The 18,333-nt window shown below is 37.0% G+C and overlaps 1 protein-coding gene across 4 annotated transcripts in view; it reads right to left on the reverse strand.

Annotated features, from left to right (window-relative positions):
• Positions 1-420: 420 nt before the first annotated feature.
• Positions 421-18,333, reverse strand: part of Ppp4r3b (protein phosphatase 4 regulatory subunit 3B) — a 60,153-nt gene continuing 42,240 nt past the window's right edge. For 2 of the 4 annotated variants that reach the window (XM_036200544.1, XM_036200545.1), the window contains 5 exons: positions 15,038-15,207; positions 13,149-13,288; positions 12,601-12,785; positions 10,314-10,507; positions 421-1,950 (listed from right to left, as the gene is read on the reverse strand). In XM_036200544.1, the coding sequence (XP_036056437.1) occupies positions 1,855-1,950; positions 10,314-10,507; positions 12,601-12,785; positions 13,149-13,288; positions 15,038-15,207 (785 nt within the window). In that variant the 3' untranslated portion in view covers positions 421-1,854. Of the gene's footprint in view, positions 1,951-10,313; positions 10,508-12,600; positions 12,786-13,148; positions 13,289-13,405; positions 13,507-15,037; positions 15,208-18,333 lie in introns of all 4 variants that reach the window. The other 2 variants (XR_004946043.1, XM_036200546.1) reach the window with 2 other exon arrangements.

An 18,333-nucleotide genomic window follows, 5' to 3' on the forward strand; every position in this document is an offset into this window, starting at 1 on the left:
AGTTATATAGGAACAGAAGTGTTAGAGGTCAGGGCTGCTTAGATTCTAAGCAATATAAGTGCTATGATGGAAAAGGCTTGATAACATCTGCTTGGAAGAATGCCTATCACATAAGTCAATGATGCTAGTTGAAGATATTACAGGTCACTTATGATATGAAATGGAGGCTTGCTGTATGTGCACCTTTGTTTAGAGGTGAGAATGGCTTCATGCTGTGGTACTCTGATGTTATGTTTGACCAATGTTTACCTCCTGTAAGCAATATTTATGGTTGACTCTTGCTTTTAAGACTTTCTGACCTAGTGGTTTATAACAAGTCTTTATGGATTTTATTAGCTTTTAAAAGATAATGTAAATTGGACGTATCTCAAAAATAGAATTTACTTATATTTACAACAAAACAAACACAAGTCTCAATCATGGAATTACAGGGTCACATTTTAATTCTCAAATTTTACATTACTATCACCACATGTATACAAATGGTGTAAAACAAGTACAGTGGTATTTTTAATACAAAATAAACATCTGTTTTATGGAAAAACTATACTTCATATCTACACAGACAGCCCATCTTTTCCAAACAATAGCCAAAATTAAAATTAACTCCAAAATCTCCAACAGAGGAAACTGCTTTTAAGCTATTCCAGGAAAATGGACCCATAACACATTACAGAGCTGATTGACTGGGGCTGGGATTTTTATGTTTATTTTCCCAATGCATTAAACTATAGTTTGGGGTCATTTTTCTCATCTCAGCAATGATCTCAGATCATAGATGAGCAAACTAACATTAAAATATTTACAATTAACTTGCTGTTCTAAAAATAAAAGCTCTTAATAGTTTGCCTCAATTATTTTAAATTCATTTACGTACATGGAATGTGCTTTTTACTCTCTTAAAAAAGCAGCTTTCATGTTACACCCTTGTCTGTGGAAAAGCTTCCCGTGCTATGCTGCATGACTCTAGGATAAAATGGCTTCTAGATAGTTAATGCCACTTAATTCAGCACCATTCTTTATTGGTCTCTATAAATTTGTCAGCAGCCCCAGAAGACCCAGACCTAACTTTACTGAGAAAGCAGAAAGATTGTACCAGGGGAGTACTGGGAACACCCTCTTCTAGCTACTCCTGAGTTTTGAAGAGGACCATTTCAGAATACTGCTGTTACCTCTAAAAGTGCTGACTTTGAAAGTTCTATTAAGAAAACTATCCATTTGGAACCCAGCCTTTTTTTTTTTTTTTTTTTTTTTAATGTACTAGAAGTCTCTGGTGTAGAGAAATTGGTATGTGCTGTTACCTAGGGTATATGTCCTGTCAAACACCAAAGGCTGCCTTCTATGAAATCTTTAAAGAAATGGTCCCAACAACGTGACTTCATCTCTAATGACAGCTAAATTCGCTTTACATAAAAAATTTCTTTTGAAAAGAGGCAGCTGATTAAAGCAACATGGCCAGCACCATTATACAAGCAATGTTATTGGGTACTGAAGTCTGGCAATGTTCTGTAGGTTGGACCCTCTGAAGCAACCCTGCATTAACAACCCTTCCTCCCCCAAACCTGAGACTTTCCTCGCTGGGAAGCTTTCACGCAGGCTCCAACAATCATTTCTTCTTCTTCCTCTTCTGATTTTGGACAGCCCCAAAGGCAAACTGTTTAATCAGTAGGAAACAAGTTCTCGGGGAGCCTGGTTTTTCTTACACAACTACACTTTCCTATCTGATAACTGAGTCTCTGCTATTCCGTTTGTGTGTTGAGTTCCATGAGAAAGCTTTCCGAGTCAGACTTGAGCTCAGTGAGCAGCTGCAGTGTTTTAGTGAGACCATGTGTTGGGAGTCTCCCAGCAAGTATTCTATGAGCCAAGTCGAGGTCTTTTCCTGGGGGATGATTCTTCTTCCTCATCTTCCTCTTCATCATCTGGATAGTCCACTAAGCCAACCAAACTCCCCTATTGGAGAATGAAAAACATGCCTTAACTCATGTAACCTTAAAAAAAAAACCAAATTAGTATGAAAAACAGCATGGTACAAATATAATCAGCAAAATATAGTAAAAGGCACTTTTCTAATTAGCATATCTGATATTGAGACATCTGAATGGAAAAGAGGAACTGCTGGTGGAAGTCCCACCCTCAGCTGTCCCGCTGTTTCTTGGCTTTTTCATGAACCTTCAGAATTCACTCTGACAAAATGTCATTAGGAAAAGGACTCCCCCACTTCAAACAGTAGGACCACAACGCCTGGAAAAAGAGGAAAGGCACCTTGGACATAAACTAGTTCATTTCTCTCACGCCATCTGAGAAATCTCTAGTTTCACATAAGTTTATTTCATTATAAAGTCTACATTTTTTTTTTCATTCTATTGCATAATCTCCACCCCACCCCAGACAGCATTCCTCTGACTGTCCTGGAACTCACTTTGTAGACCAGGCTGGCCTCAAACTCCCCTCCCCCTGCCTCTGAGTACTGGGATTAAAGGCATGCACCACCAACAACTTTTTAAAGAACAATTTAAATGGTTGAAGATAGATAATAAAAACAAGAAATGCTTCAAAAAGCTAATGGTTAAAAATAAGGATGAGTTATATTTCAGGGTTTGGGCACTCTGCAAAAAACGGTAGGCGTTTTCAGGATTGCACTCATTTTGGACCAATTCTATGAAACTTATGCATGACCTACAGGTTAAGGAGTTACTAATACTGTTTAGTTCAAACCCTTTGTACCTCTTGAAGCTAAACAAATCAGTCAAATAACTTATCCTTCATAAGTGGCTCCATATGTAAACACAAATACCCGAAAGTAACACTGAAAGAATAAGCGAAACACTGTAATAATATCAGTCAGTCAGAAGAGGACTCTGAGTATCTAGAAGCAGTTATCTATCAGACTATGAACTAAAGAAGGCATTATTTAGAAAACTCCTAATTCTGGCTTAGCTAAAATATACATCTTAAGTTTGAATTAGAAAGAGGGCTGGGCGGCAGTAGCACACACCTTTAATCCCAGCACTTGGGAGGCAGAGCCAGGTGGATCTCTGTGAGTTTGAGGCCAGCCTGAGCTACAGAGCGAGATCCAGGACAGGCTCCAAAACTACACAGAGAAACCCTGCCTCAAAAAACAGGAAACAAACAACAACAACAACAAGACGTGTATGGTTTAAGTGTTAAGACATTCTGATTTCAATGATTGATTCGGGTTTCAATGCTGTTACATTTGTATAGGAGAGTTCAGTGACTAAAGCTCCTGGAAGTCTTATAATCATTTACTATGTCCTTAAATTCTCTAAAATGAAAGTAAATTTAGAAGATACAGATCTAGAAACGAGAAAGAAAGGAAGAAAGGAGAAAAAGAGAGAAAGAAAGAAAGGAAGAAAGAAAGAAAGAAAAGAAAAGAAATGAAATGAGAAGAAAAAGAAAGTTACCAAGGCAACTTGCATAACTGGAAGAAAGTAATAACTAAACATATACAAGGGGATAAATAAATGAAATGGAACTGACTTATCCTAAGACTCCAGAACAGAGCAGGTAATAAAAACATCACAACACTGAGGAAAAGAGGAAGACAAGCTGGCCAAACAGATTCAGTCTCTTGATAGCTGGGAAATCCTTTCCTGTTGCTATGAAATTATAGGAAATATGAATTAAAAAAAAACCTGGTACTTAAGGCAAAGAGTAACAGACTGAAAAATTAGAAAATTTAAACTCTGAATACCAGCTCCCCATAACCACAAGCCTTCTCTCAGAACACAAAGCCTACACTTCCCAGATGTAACAGAAGAGTTATGCTGTAAAAATGAACACCATGGTGAGGTCAGTGGAGGGTGGTAGTGGGAATGGGTGAGGTCCTGGTGCTGAGTGGGAAAGAACTAAGCTAAGCAAGCTCCTCTGTCTAAAGCAAATCACTGCTTTAAATCCACAGTAGAGTGACCCCTTGACCCCTTTCAAGCATACAATTCAGTGTTCTTAGTGTCACAACGTGTTATACAACTATCCCTCATAATTTGTAACATCTTTGACCTTCCTCCCCAGTAACGTCCCTAACCCATTAACTGCCATTCCCCCATAGCTGCTCCTTCCCAGGGTACAAGCAACCACTGATCTACTTGCCTTCCACTACTCCCCACCCCTGAAGGATTTATTCCCAGCAATTCATGTGATATGTACTACTACACTGCACAGACTGCTAGTCTATGTTGTAGCACTGTAGCACTTATTACTGTTTCATTTCTTTTTCTGGCTAATAGCACTGTTGGCCCAATTCATGGGTTGGCAGGCATTTGTGTTGTACCACTTTTTTTTTTTTGCCATTATGAGTAATACTGTCAACAATCACATACTAATTTTAGAGTCAACATGTTTTCAGTGTTTTTCTGAGACAGGATTGCTATGTAGTCCATGATGGTCTAACTCACAATCTTAGCTCAGTCTTCAGAATGCTGCTCACACACAGCTTGTTTCAATTTTTCTGTAGGAATGGAACTGCTTGCTGGGTCCTATAGTTAATGTGTTTAGCTTCAGGAGAGAATGGGATTTGGGCCTACTTGTCTGTGTTACAAAGCTGCTATTTCATGTTACCTCCCCATCAGCAGTGAATATGGATTGCAATTTCTCTGTATTCTAGCCAACATTTGTCCATTAAAAAAAATTACAGCTGTTCTAGTGGGTGTTAACTGCTTATTGTGTTACTTAAAAAATCTTTGGGGAATGTGTTTGAGTATATGCATTTTTGCCATGGGGCATGTGCAGTGTGTAGTAAGGGGAGAAGACAACCTTGAGTGTTGATCTTCACATTCTATCTTGTTTTACGTCAGAGACTGTGGCCTGATGTTGCATATGCCATGCTAGCTAACTGCAAGCTTGTGGGGAGTTTCATGGCTCCTCCCATCTTGCATCAGGAATGCTGGAATAACAAAGGGTACCTTATGTGAGTTCCTGGGATTCTGAAACTGGATCATCTTCATGCTTTCACAGCAAGCGCTTTGCTCATGGACCATCTTTTCTGGGGATTCTCATGGTTCCTCCCATTGCAGTGGGAATGCTGGCATAACAAAGGCACTTTCTGTTGGTTCCTGGGATTCTGAACCCAGACCTTCTCAAAGCAAGCGCTTTACCTATGAACCATCCCTTCAGCTCTTTGCTGTGCTTTTATTTTCGTTTGTCTCAGTAATGATGCCAAACATTTTCTCATGTGCTTATTTAGGTTATTTGTATATTTATTTCCTTTGGAGAAATGTCTGTGTATGTCCTTTGGGGTTTGATTACTGGTAAGAATCCTTGATATGCTCTGGACCCAACTTCTTACAGGCTTTGCAACTCATGTGGTAGTCTATCTTTTTCACTTAATACTAGTGTAATTTCTAATCATGATGCCATCTTTTTTTTCTTTTGTCATATATGCTTTGGGTATTATATATAACTACCTAATTTAAGGTCATGGCTATTTATTCCTGTTTTCTGAGAGTTTTGTATTTATGTTTAGGTCTTTTAAGTTTGTTTTTAAGTGCTGAGCCATCTCTCCAGCCCTGAAAAAAAATTTTTTTTTAATTGAACTATCTCACAGCTTTTTAAAAACCTGCCATTCTTCCTCCTTTTGTGGTACTGCCTACCTCACCTTACCCCTGGCCTGAGAACTTCAGGACTCATGATACTTCTGCCTGGCAGCCTCCTAAATAGCTTGGACTGCAGAGGCAGGTAATCATAGCTTCTAGGGTGTTTTCTTGTTTTGAGACAAGAGCTTATCATGTAGATGGGAACTCAGTATATAGCACACACTTTCTTCAAAGTTGGAACCTTGCTGCCACAGACTCCCAACTGCTGGGATTATAGGCATGTGCAACCATGCCTGTTTAGGTTTTTTTGTTTTGTTTTTGTTTATATGACAGAAAATCCAATAACCACCAGGCACATAAGGAATAAAGGATCAAAACAAATAACTAAATTAACTGTAAAAGAGGATGATCTTTTTTTCTCCCTGCAACAGAGTAAATTATAATCAAGTATAGTTTGAAATATGCAAGCACATTTTACCATATAATAAGAAATTATACAGGGGTAGTTTTGGTTGTTTCAGTAAATGCACTAACAATCATGGTTAAATAACAGCCGTGACAGCAACATTCTGTCTTGTTCCTGATTAAGTGGGAATATCCCCTAATATTTCCTAAGTACAAAACTAACTTTTGGTGTTAGACAGCATGTTAAGAAATTATTTGTTTGTTCGTGTTTTTTTTTTTTTTTTCTCCCTGACACAGGGTTTCTCTGTAGCTTTGGAGCCTGTCCTGGACTAGCTCTGTAGACCAGGCTGGCCTCGAACTCACAAAGATCCATCTGCCTCTGCCTCCCGAGTGCTGGGATTACAGGCGTGTGCCACCATTGCCTGGCTCATTTGTTCCTCTTTTACTGAGTATTTGCACTTGGAAATAGGGTAATGCAAAAATTCTATTGCAGTCAAATGTACAATCAGAAATGATATATGTAAAGTTCACTTTGCTATGATGCTTGTAACTGCAAGAAACTGTGGTAATTCTCAGTAACTGGTTAGTTATTCATCTTTTTAAATTCTACCCGCAGTCTTTTTAAACATTCTGACTTGGAAAGCTTACTAAAAGTAGTATTATTTATTTATTTTAAATATAATAATATTTATTCTATAGCAGAAGTAGTATTTGTTTTAGCATCCACCAATAGTTTCTCAATCTGGTTTTGTTGTTTTGAGACAGGATTTTGCAATAGTATCCCAGGCTAGGTTCCAACTCAGATCTTTTTATACCTTGGCATCCAGAGTGCTTGGCTTACAGGCATGCTTCACTATACCTGCTTTCAATCTGATTCTGTAAACATTCTTTTCCATAGAAATGGGATGTTTTGCTGGAAGAGATGGCTCAGAGGTTAAGAGCACCAACTGCTCTTCCAGAGGGCCTGAGTTCAATTCCTAGCAACCACATGGTGGCTCACAACCATCTGTAATGAGATCTGGCGCCCTCTTCTGTATACATAATAAATAAATAAATATTAAAAAAATATTAAAAAAAAGAAATGAGATGTTTTATACTAAACAATGGAAATATAGTTTTTATAGCATCCATATTAATTTCACTAGTAGCTGATATCTTTGCAGCTTTCAACTGTAGCAGTTAACATTGATTGTAAAAATAGAGGCCACTACTGATGAAGAATCAGCTATTATTTAGAAATATGGCCATAATTTGTTTTAAGTATGCATCTTTTTTTGGTGTGAAACTCTATATTGATGAGTCTTTGCTTTCTAAGAATATCACTAGTTTTATCTATTGCTCCAGAAGATGTTGAACAAATATATTTTGGCATCAATGAGGTAAAAAGTACATTTGTACTTTCATGTTACTGAAAAAAATTATCTGGAAGATAAGAAATTAAACTCAAGAAAGCAGCTGGCTAATTAACTAATCAATCAGAAAGCACCATCCAATAAAGAAAGAACAGAAAATGTTCTAAAACTGAAGAATGAATATTTAATTTCAGAATATAAGACTAAAACCCACAATGCTTTTAGGAAAAAGATAAAAGAGCTGAGGAATAAGAAATGTCTTTGAATTTCTTTACAGTAGTAAGCTTAGACCTTAGAGAGGCCCGTCAATCTGGTTCTGTACTGTATTCCAATTGTCAATCAAGAAGGCTAGAACAATAACATTTTCATACCTGTATGGTCTCAGGTTTTACCTCTCATGATATTCTTTGCTTAAGAAACTAACAGATGATATAGTACATAAAAATGAAGCATTAAATCAAGAAAGAGTACAGAGAGCTGGGTTCTAGGAGAGATACAGTCTAAGACAGAGAGGAGATATGGTTTAGGGCAATGGTTGAGGAGGGGTCCCAGTAGCAGGGTTAAATTACATTCCTTATGACTGGTGAGGCTTCTAAGACCCCCTCTCACCCCCACCAAAAAAAACACAGGCATTTGCCATGCTATTGGCTGTCTACCCCATTGATAAGATATCACACACTGTAAAAAAAACAAGCTGCAAACCAGAATGGAAAACTGGTCGAAGTGCTGAGATTATGAGACTGTTAAATGCTAGGTTATTTAGTGAGAAGATAACATAGAATGTAGTCAGGCAGTGGTGTGGTGGCACATTCCTTTAATCTCAGCAGCTGGGAGGCAGAGACAGGAGGATCTCTGTGAATTCAAGGCCAACCTGGTCTACAGAGCAAAGTTCCAGGATATCCAAAGCTACACAGAGAAACAGTGTCTTGAAAAACAAAAACGAAAACAGAAAAAAGAAAATGCTTGGATCTCACCGAAGGTACGACTTTATGGGAGCTTTAACCAAGAACTTACCTCAGTACAATGCTGAAGATACACTGAGAAGAGCTTACTTACATATTTCTGTTAAACAGTAAACTCAGACTTAAAAGAAAAAATAATGCATTCTCTTTAGTTGGATCTTTATAGTTTTTATCTTATTTATTTTAGGTGGTCTTCCTACATATCTCTGGCTAGCTTAGAACTTACTAAGTAGACCAGGCTGGCCTCAAAAGCACAGAAATGTACCTGCTTCTGCCTCTTTCTGTAGAGTGCTAGGATTAAGGGAGTTTGCCACCATGCTGGCTATTTTTTCATCTTTTTATCTTTTAAGACAGGGCTTCTTTGTGAATCCCTGGCTGTCCTGGAACTCACTCTGTACATCAGGCTGGCCTCAAACTCATAGAGATCAGACTACCTCTGTCTCCTGAGTGCTCATTTTAATTTTTTAAATGTTTGTGGTTGTTTGAATGTAACAGGCCCCAATAATCTCATAGGGAGTGGCACTATTAGGATGTGTGGCTTTGTTGGAGTGGGTATGGCATTGTTGGAGGAAGTGTGTCACTGTGGGGGTGAGCTTTGAGAGGTTTCCTCTGCTCAGGATAACACCCAATATCTCAGTTGACTGCCTATTGCCTGCAAGATGTAGGGTTCTCAGCTAACTACTCCAGCACCATATCTCCCTGTATGTTGCCATGCTTCCATCATGATAATGGACTGCATCTGTCAAACTCTAAGGGAGCCACCCCAATTAAATGTCTTCCTTTATAAGGGCAAAGTGTCTCTTCACAGCAATAGAAACCCTAACTAAAACAATGTTAGTGCTCAGATTGAATCAAGTTTGGTTTTATACTATATTAATACATCCTTACATTTGTTCATCTACCCTTATACTAGCAATTGTCCTGTATTTATACTTCTTAAAATTAATTATGCCTTTTCTGGGGGGAAAAGGATGGTTTCATATAATGAAAACTATGAAAGTTTAAAAAAGGCACACAAATGAAGAAGTTCGAAATATAAACTTATTTATAACATTAAACCAATGAGAAATACATTTGCTATGAAAATTATAGAAAGGCTAATAATCTTAACTAAAAAAAATCATTCAAATTAAGAAAAATATAAACCTTTTTTTTGGGGGGGGGGGGTTTCGAGGCAGGGTTTCTCTGTGTAGCTTTCCTGGAACTCGCTTTGTAGACCAGGCTGGCCTCAAACTCACAGAGATCCGCCTGCCTCTGCCTCCCGAGTACTGGGATTAAAGGGGTGCGCCACCAACGCCCGGCCATTTTAAAAAATATAAACCAATTTTAAAAGGCACTATGAACAGACAAAACACCAAAGAGCAAATTCAACCTTACTACTGTTAGTAGAGACATACTGGGGAAAGAGATATCACACACATATCCTTACTCAACTGGTAAAGAGATTAAAAATAATTTTAACAACACTGTTAATACTGTACTGCATCAGGTATACTCATATACTGCTCATAGGAACAAAAACTGGTACAGACCTTTGAAGAGGATTTTAACAATGTGTATAAAGACATTCCATTAATAATTTATTCAACAAAATATCTTAAAGTGTAACACTAATAGATCAGTGAGGTAATGGAACCAACTTAAATGCTACAATATAGGGCCGGTGCTTGGGGAGGGAAGAATAGGCTCACATATATTATGACTTTTAGCTAAATAAAATGACCAAAAAGTCCTAACAACAGAAGAAAAAAATGTTTATCCTAAAACTTCTGTGATATGAAAGGTGAACCTTAGGGGTTGGGGATTTAGCTCAGTGGTAGAGTGCTCACCTAGCAAGCGCAAGGCCCTGGGTTTGAGCCCCAGCTCAAAAAAAAAAAAAAAGAAAGGTGAACCTTAAGAGTCTGTAAATAATGTTGGGAGTCAGGTTATGAGGACAACATAACTTTTTCATTATTTGAAACGTTTATCTAAATCATCTTGATTAAGCAGAGTAGTTTTACAGATGGAAAAAGGCAAAGTTTGTGTGTAGTGCTTATTTCACATACCTTAGTGGCTGTTACTGATGTAGCCAAGTTTGTAGTTTTGGAAGAGGACCCATTGGAACTTGCCGGTGTTGTCTGAGCCACCACAGACTTACTGTTTGTTCCATTAGCAGCACTGGGGGAATGGGAGAAAGTAAATTTGAAGCCACCAGAAGATGTCCTTTTGGGAAGGTTTTCCTTGTCTTCACTTTCTTTTGCTAAAGCAAAAGTAAAATGGAGTCTGTATTAAATACTGCTAAATCAAACACTTGTCAAAGTGGCATCATATACCTTTACCTCTGCTTTCTAAGAGTACAAGGTATGTACATATTCCTGTTGGTCAGGACCCTAGGAAGCTCACAGAGCAGAACCAAGCTTCTTACAGTAGAAGGTATACTGCTTTATCTCAGTGTTTACTTGGAAAGTTATTCGCAGTCTGAGTTCTCTTACTGTCCTCCACTCACTGACTTTGAGTTCTTGACTTACAAGTCACCAGTTCAAGGGCCTCAAGACAACTGACTCCCTAAAAACTCCACGTTCCTTTACTTATTTCTTCTGGTATAAGTGTCCACTTACTTCTTTTATAGTCTAAGTGTCCAAACCCGTTTCAAGTCTGGTTAATATTCTGTGAACATATTTCCTAACAGCATGCACCCAACAATGGATGCAATACTTAGGCATGGCCTTTCTGCTTCTTTTGACAATGTTGAGAGTGGTGCCTCTACAGACTGAAAGAAAAAGAATTTGCTAAAAAATAAAAAGCACCTGTTCTAGGATGGGGATCGATAGCTTAGAGGCAGAGCACTAGCCAAACACACCCAAAGCCCTGAATTCAAGCTCTAGAAATTACATAAATAAAAAGTAAATCATGTTCTGTAGAACACTAATAATTCCCTTGTGTGGAATGCATGGTACACATAAATAGGAAATGAGGACTGGAGAACAGCTGAAAGAAAATGTACTAAGTCAACTGAATGAGTTATCTAAGAAGAAATGCCTACAGAATATGTCACATTCAAAATATGTCCAAGAGAGAATTTTGCCTTTCAACATACACATTTTTATTAAACATTCAAAGGGTATTTGCAGGTCAGTATTCTTCAGGACATAGAATTAAAGTGAGTATTTCTCTTGAAAGATACAAGCAATATCTTAGTTCTATACAACAAGAAGGAAAATTTACCCTTCACCCTTTGAGGCAGTGTCTAATGTGCCTTAGGCTGGTCTCAAACTTGCTTTGAAGCTGTAGAAGTTTGTGTAGAAGTTCACCTTCAACTTCTAATCTTCCTGCTTCTGCCTCTTGAGTACTAAGGTTAGGGGAGGGTTTTGCTTTGTTTGGAGACAAGGTCTTCCTTCCTATGCCTGACTGAGTTCACAGTGCTTCTATGGCCTCAGTCCAAGAATGCTGGGACTACAGGTGTATGCCACCATGCCCAGCTTTCCCCTATTATATCTCTAAGCAACTTTAATAACAGCAGAACTTTCAAAAAGCAAAGTTACTTCTTTGAGCTCAATTTGCTCAGGCTGTAAATATCAGAGGTAGAGTTTTCTAAACATCTCTTGTTATAGTCTCAATTACTTACAACACTCAAACAATTCAATCATAACGAAAATCCTTAATGAAATTCATTTTCATAAAGAAACAAAGCCAAAACTTGTCCGCTCAGAGAAATATAGACAACAAACTGCTAACAGAGGACAGGTGTGGTGGCATACACAGTGATCACAGCATTTGAGAAGCTGAGATTGGGTTCTAGGTCAGAACAAGGCTACACATTGAGACTTTGCTTTAAATAATAGTATAAACTAAAAATTTTTTTATCTTAACTTTTTTTTTTTTTTTAAAGATTTATTTAGTTATGTATACAGTGTTCTGCCTGCAGGCCAGAAGAGGACACCAGATCTCATTACAGATGGTTGTGAGCCACCATGTGGGTACTGGGAATTGAACTCAGGACCTCTGGAAGAAAAGCCAGTGCTCCTAACTACTGAGCCATCTCTCCAGCCCCTAAACTAAAAAATTTTAAACCCAAAATAAATAGCATCAAAAATATCATCTTTCAAGGAAAACATTTTAAATATAAACATCTAAAATATTTTGGAAAATGTAGTTTACTTTAAAAAGGAGTCTGACTCAGCACAAAATTCTTGTGTTTGTTTTACAAACCTTGGCCAGATTTTCCCAAACAAGTAAAAGTTAATTATTACTATGATTTTGTGTGTGTATCCAATGCTAAGGATCAAATTCAGACTGTCTGTTTTACTAAGAGAGAGGCAGTAAGTACTATATGAACATTCAGGATCTTAGTACCTTTTTTAGTCTCCATAAATTTTTCATAGCTATCTGGAAAATCATCTTCAGTCTTAGATTTTTCGATTGGTGTCACAACTGCCTTTCCTTCTTCATCATCGTCCTCATTAAACCACATTTCTTCATCATCTTCCAAGGCTTTTGCATCTCTGCGAAATCGGTTACCACGCAATATGGATGGTACACTGTAAGAAATATATTACCGATATTGACTAATGACTACAAGGTCAAGACCAGATAAATTTGAGAAGGATAACTAATGAACTTTTAAGTTATGATGTACAATACATAAAAATTATCTCAATCATGTAAGATGTAGTCAGATAACTCTTCAAATGTTTATGCATGTTGTAAACTAAATTAAGAATCCATCTTGAGTTACTACATACAGTATCAAGGTATCATATAATAGAAGGGACAGGAAGGACAGTTGACCTAACTATAAAAGGCTATGCTAATATAGAAAATTTCACATGTTAAGGTCTAAACTGTGGACAATTTTGTACTTAATTTTGCTTTCTACAAATGTTAATACACTTAAACAATACCTGTTCAGTTTCTGATTTTGTCTGTCTTTTTCTTGTTCATATTTAGTCTTCAATCCTTTGAATGTCTGAACATATTCAATTGATTCAAGTGCTTTATAAAAGTTTTCAACTATATGTGCAGTAAGAGACTTGATATCTTCCTGTATAGGCAATAAATTCATATTTATAAAACAATATAATACTTGTTGAGAAAAAAAAAAAAAAAAAACAAACTTGAATAGTTCCAAAGTTGATCAAAAAAGGTTTTTCAAAATCACCTTCTAAAAATAAATGTCCTAGATTCCTTATACCTGAGCCAGGACAGGACTCCACAGAGAACTTGGACAAGGAGAGGCAGTTCACTGGAGCCCTTTAGGGGCTATAAGAACATTTGAAAAGCAATGGATTTAGTATATGTCTTAGTGCTTTATACAATACTTCATAATTTAAAGAACACTTTCACAATTTTATATATAATTGTCACAATCCTATGAAATAAATTATACTCACTTTACAAAAAGACAAAATTTAGGCCTTAAGAGCTTATTAGAAAACAAATGTTAAGCCCATATGTTCAGTAAATGTTAATGATTTCCTATTTAACTGCTGTTAAAGTAGGGTAAGTCCTATCTAAGTAGATAATAAGCACAGATTCCTTTGATTTTATTGTATATACAAACAGGATAAACTACCTAACTGGAACTCTACATTTTCTATTTTGGCAGTAAACTGTTGTAAATGGAACATTCAGTATATTAAACTATCAATTTTCAGGGAAAAATGTAAACTCTATCAAAGGCTTTGGGAGAGAGGTATAAACCCAAGTCCATAGAAAGCTCACGAAAGGCAGCAGGACAGAGGGCAGCCAAGGTAATCGACTATGCTGCTTGTCTGTCCTCTTCAGCTCTTCCAACAACTGTACTCCTGGCAAGTGGCCACTCTCAGAAAAATAACTGAGTCAGCTAAATAATCTCCATATAGGAATAGCAAAGATTAGATATCTGACTTGTAAGAAACAAAGTGAGAGAATGAGATTTTTGCTTTTCCCCTTTCACATTCTTTTCACATGGCCATTTCCTTGATGAAACGACTCGAGTATTACTAGATGCACAAGAGGTGAACTGGTTGTGCTGACTAGAGCGAGCTTATCTCCAGTATGTGTGCACTGCTCTCTCACTCTTCTCATGAGAAAAAAAGTGCTGGGCCACAGCTGCAATTGCTGCCTGTGCTTTTAATTGTCCCAAGGCTTCACCAGGAGGAGTCATTTCTGCTGCTTCAGTTTCCTGAACTGTAACAAAAGGCAGCTGGATAACTTCTAACTTCCCAGTTTTCTCATCCTTAAAATTTTAAAATGCCACCCTACTGTTTAGTATCTTGTATAAAATTCTATTAAAGAAAAACTTCAATTTTTTGCATTCATTTATTATTTCTCCTGATAGAAAACTGCTGTTTCACAAAAGATCACAAGAATGTCTTGCTTGAAATGTCCAACATGCTACACATGATCCTAAAACATCCCCCCCCCACAAAAAAAGGAACTGAGAAAAATGAGCAAATATGAGTTACATGACTTTAATTTCACTTTAAAATGTCCGAATTTCAATAGTGGTTTGGGAAGTGACCCAAACTCCCCAAAGTGGAGCTTACCTACCACATAGAAGGACCCATATATGATCCCCAACAGTGAGCCACCTCAAAGAAATCACTGTCATTCAATTATTAACCATGTATAAGAAAGAATAAAAGGTGACTTTTAAAATTTCAATTCATTAGAAGTAGATTCTAAGACAAATGGAATAAATAATTTCAGGAATATAGGAATGAAAACTCAATTTGATTACACACAATTTTATTTTTATATAAAATTATGTTTATATATGATTACTAAGAGATCTTTAATATTAACTTACCACTCTTATAAATTCAAACAATTCAATAACAGCTGAATTTAAGAGATTGTACCGAGTTCCGTTATCCAAAAGGGCATTTATAACTGGTTCAAAAAGATTTCCTTTGGTGATATAACGATTATAAAATTCATCCTTAAGGCCAATTATCCGCCTCATAAAGCGAAGAGCACCTAATTAAAAAAATTTAAAATGGGGTTAATGAATTTATCAAAGTTACCTTACAGATATTTTTGACCTAAAGCAATGTTTAAAATTTTCCAAAATAAAAAGTAAAATAGTATATGAAAAAAAGGGCTTTGAAACAAACAAAGAAATAAATAACAAAAGTTTAAGAATCACAACTGGATTGGCTTAGTGGATAAGGGCTTGGTGACCAAATTCAACACCCAGAAAGCACCTGACGGTGGGAGGAAAGCACCGATTCCACCGATCTATTCTCTAACACCGCACACATGCCAGAGTGAGAATGATCTGCAGAATGCCACTGCTAGCAATACTTAAAGCAGAGATAGTGTGTGCAGCACAGGAGGCTCAGAACTGGGAGGCTGAGTGGGCACAGGTATGGCACAGACTATTGCATTTCTAGAGTAGGAATGTGTGGAGGCAAATATTTACTTTTAATTTTCTTGAAATCCAATCAAAGAGACTATCAGTGACATAACCGATCTAAACTTTTTAAACCTTTTCAATGAAGAATGCAGATCTCCAACTAGTCTTGCTTCTTTTGTCTTGAACACTCGTGAATCAATACTACATTCACATTATGACATTTCCTTATTTGCCAATTATGTATGAATTATGGTATATCAGAGATTGCATTTGCTAACAAAAAACGAGAGTAATAACTAAGGACTATAACTTGGCATTTCATATTTTACAATATTGAAAACAGCATTCCCTTTAACTAGCTTTTACTATTCCAATAGAATTTGCAATATTATTGCTAAAATGCTTACAGAAGATCAAACACTGCAACTTTTATCCTTTATTTTTATGTGCTGATACTTTTTACTTTATAACTTCCCCCTTAGTTTAATTTCTTCTACAGATATCATTAGTCAGGACTTCCAAATTTTATGTGTCTCTCATTTTAACTTTGTTAAAGATATAAACTCATAAATAAAGAAACTGTGCCTGGTATAAAATACACACACAAACACACCCCAACCCCCCCCCCCCCCAATACAATCTCAACATATACACACACTGGAAAAGGTCTGAGTGCACAGACTCATATGCTGCTGCTGAATGAACCAAAAGACTTTCAAACTATAGCTGCAACAGCTTTGCTTTGTTATCATGGAAACAATACAAAGATTTACATACTGAATTTCATCGAATCAGGATTTACTGACTTAATATGTAATCATCTAAAGGACTATGGAAAACCTAACATGAGAACATAAAGTATACAAATGTAATTCCAAAATGAGATGAACTGATTATAACTTTTTTGTTACCATTAAAGAATAAATATCTATAGATAACCAAGAAAAGTACGAAAATTAATGGGGCAAACTCAAAAGGCAGGCGTTTCAATCTTCCAGAAATATTACATGACAATACTGTTATTATTTCATCTGATGAGATTAAAAACAATAGATATTACAGAAATAAGGTACAAGTGTTTTATTAATCTACTCTATAACAGAAGTGGCATTTTCATTCCATGGACAGTTTATTTAATGAAGGTGTTGGCACAAGTGGCTAGCTACCGCATCACATTCTAAAATACATTTCATACTGATATTATACAAGCAAACACAAAAAGCAAATAATAAGAATACTAAAGAGAAGATCTGTATTATCTTGAACATAGAAAAGTTCCTAAGCATGACGACTCCAAACATAAATGAAAGGAAGGTAAACTAAATTTATAATAATCATGAAGCATTTTTAAAATGTGTATGTGCCAATATGTTTGTGTTAGATGTGTCATCCACCTTGAGACATGACCTCTCACTTGGCCTGAAGCCAACTAGGACAGACTGGCCAACCAACAAGCCTCAAAGATCCTCCTATCTCTGCCTCCCCAGAGGTAGTATTATAAATGTGCACACCACCAGCCCTGCCCATGGGTTCTGGGAATTGAATTCAAGTCCTTGTGCTTGCAAGTCTCAACTGAGCCATTTCCCAGTCTCAATAAAGATATATCTCCTCCTAAAACAAACTGTAATTATCTTTTACTACAAACCAAGCCATTTCCCAGTCTCCATAAAGATACATCTCCTCTAAAACATAAACTGTAATTACCTTTTACAAAAGGTTCTATGAAAAAGATAACCCTCAATTCACAACAGATGAAAATGCAAATTAGGCTGACCATGATGACTCAAACCTATACCTACATTTTGGGGGGTAGAGGCATTAGTATAAGGATCATCCATAGCCATATATTTCAAAAAAATATCTAAAAGTTATTGAAAAGTTTAAATCCCCTGGTAGTAACACTGCTGCCAATGTAATAAGTCAGACCAGGCCGAATTAGTAAATCCAGGTTTCATCTGGGCAGCACATTCTTGAGTGGTCTCAGAGGAAGAGAAGCCATGAGGGGAACTACCAGGGGGACGGAGTCTTGGGCGGAACCCTGGGGATGGAGCCTCGGTGTGGCGGGCTTTCTCAGGGGTAGGGTTTGGAGGAGGCAGCTCCAGGAGATATCCTCAACAATTATGTTAATGTATGAAAATATTCTATCAGGGATAATGCAAATCAGAACAAATCTACACATTTCATCACTGGACAACTATTTTTAAAATTAGCATTATTGCCAGGCATAGTGGTGCACACTTTTAGTCCTAGCACTAGAGGCAGAGGCAGGTGGATCTCTGTGAGTTCAAGGTCATCCTGGTCTACAAAGTGAATTCCAGGATAGCTAGGGCTATTACATAGAGAAACTGTCTTGAAAACACTCCCTCCCCCCAAAAATTAGCAATATAGCTGGGAGTAGTGGCAGACTATAATTTCAGCATCAGACAGAGGCAGGAGGACTGTCATAAGTTCAAGATAAGCCAGAGCTATATAATACATTCCAAGCTAGCTTGGGACTTCAGAGTGAGGTCTTGCTTCCCTTGCCCCTTTTTCCTATCATCCATCCTATCATTCATTCTTCCTTCCTTCCATCTAGCCTTCAGTTTTGGGAAAATAACCTGGGTAGGTAGGTAGATGTTGAAATTTAAAAACAATATATGAAAAAGTACACAAACATTTTGCCTGACAATCCTATTATTGTGAATCTTACAGAAATACATTAGCATATAAAAGATTACTATACTAGACATAGTGTAGTTAGGAATGAG

Source organism: Onychomys torridus, chromosome 10, assembly GCF_903995425.1.
Source record: "Onychomys torridus chromosome 10, mOncTor1.1, whole genome shotgun sequence".
NCBI classification, from domain to species: domain Eukaryota; kingdom Metazoa; phylum Chordata; class Mammalia; order Rodentia; family Cricetidae; genus Onychomys; species Onychomys torridus.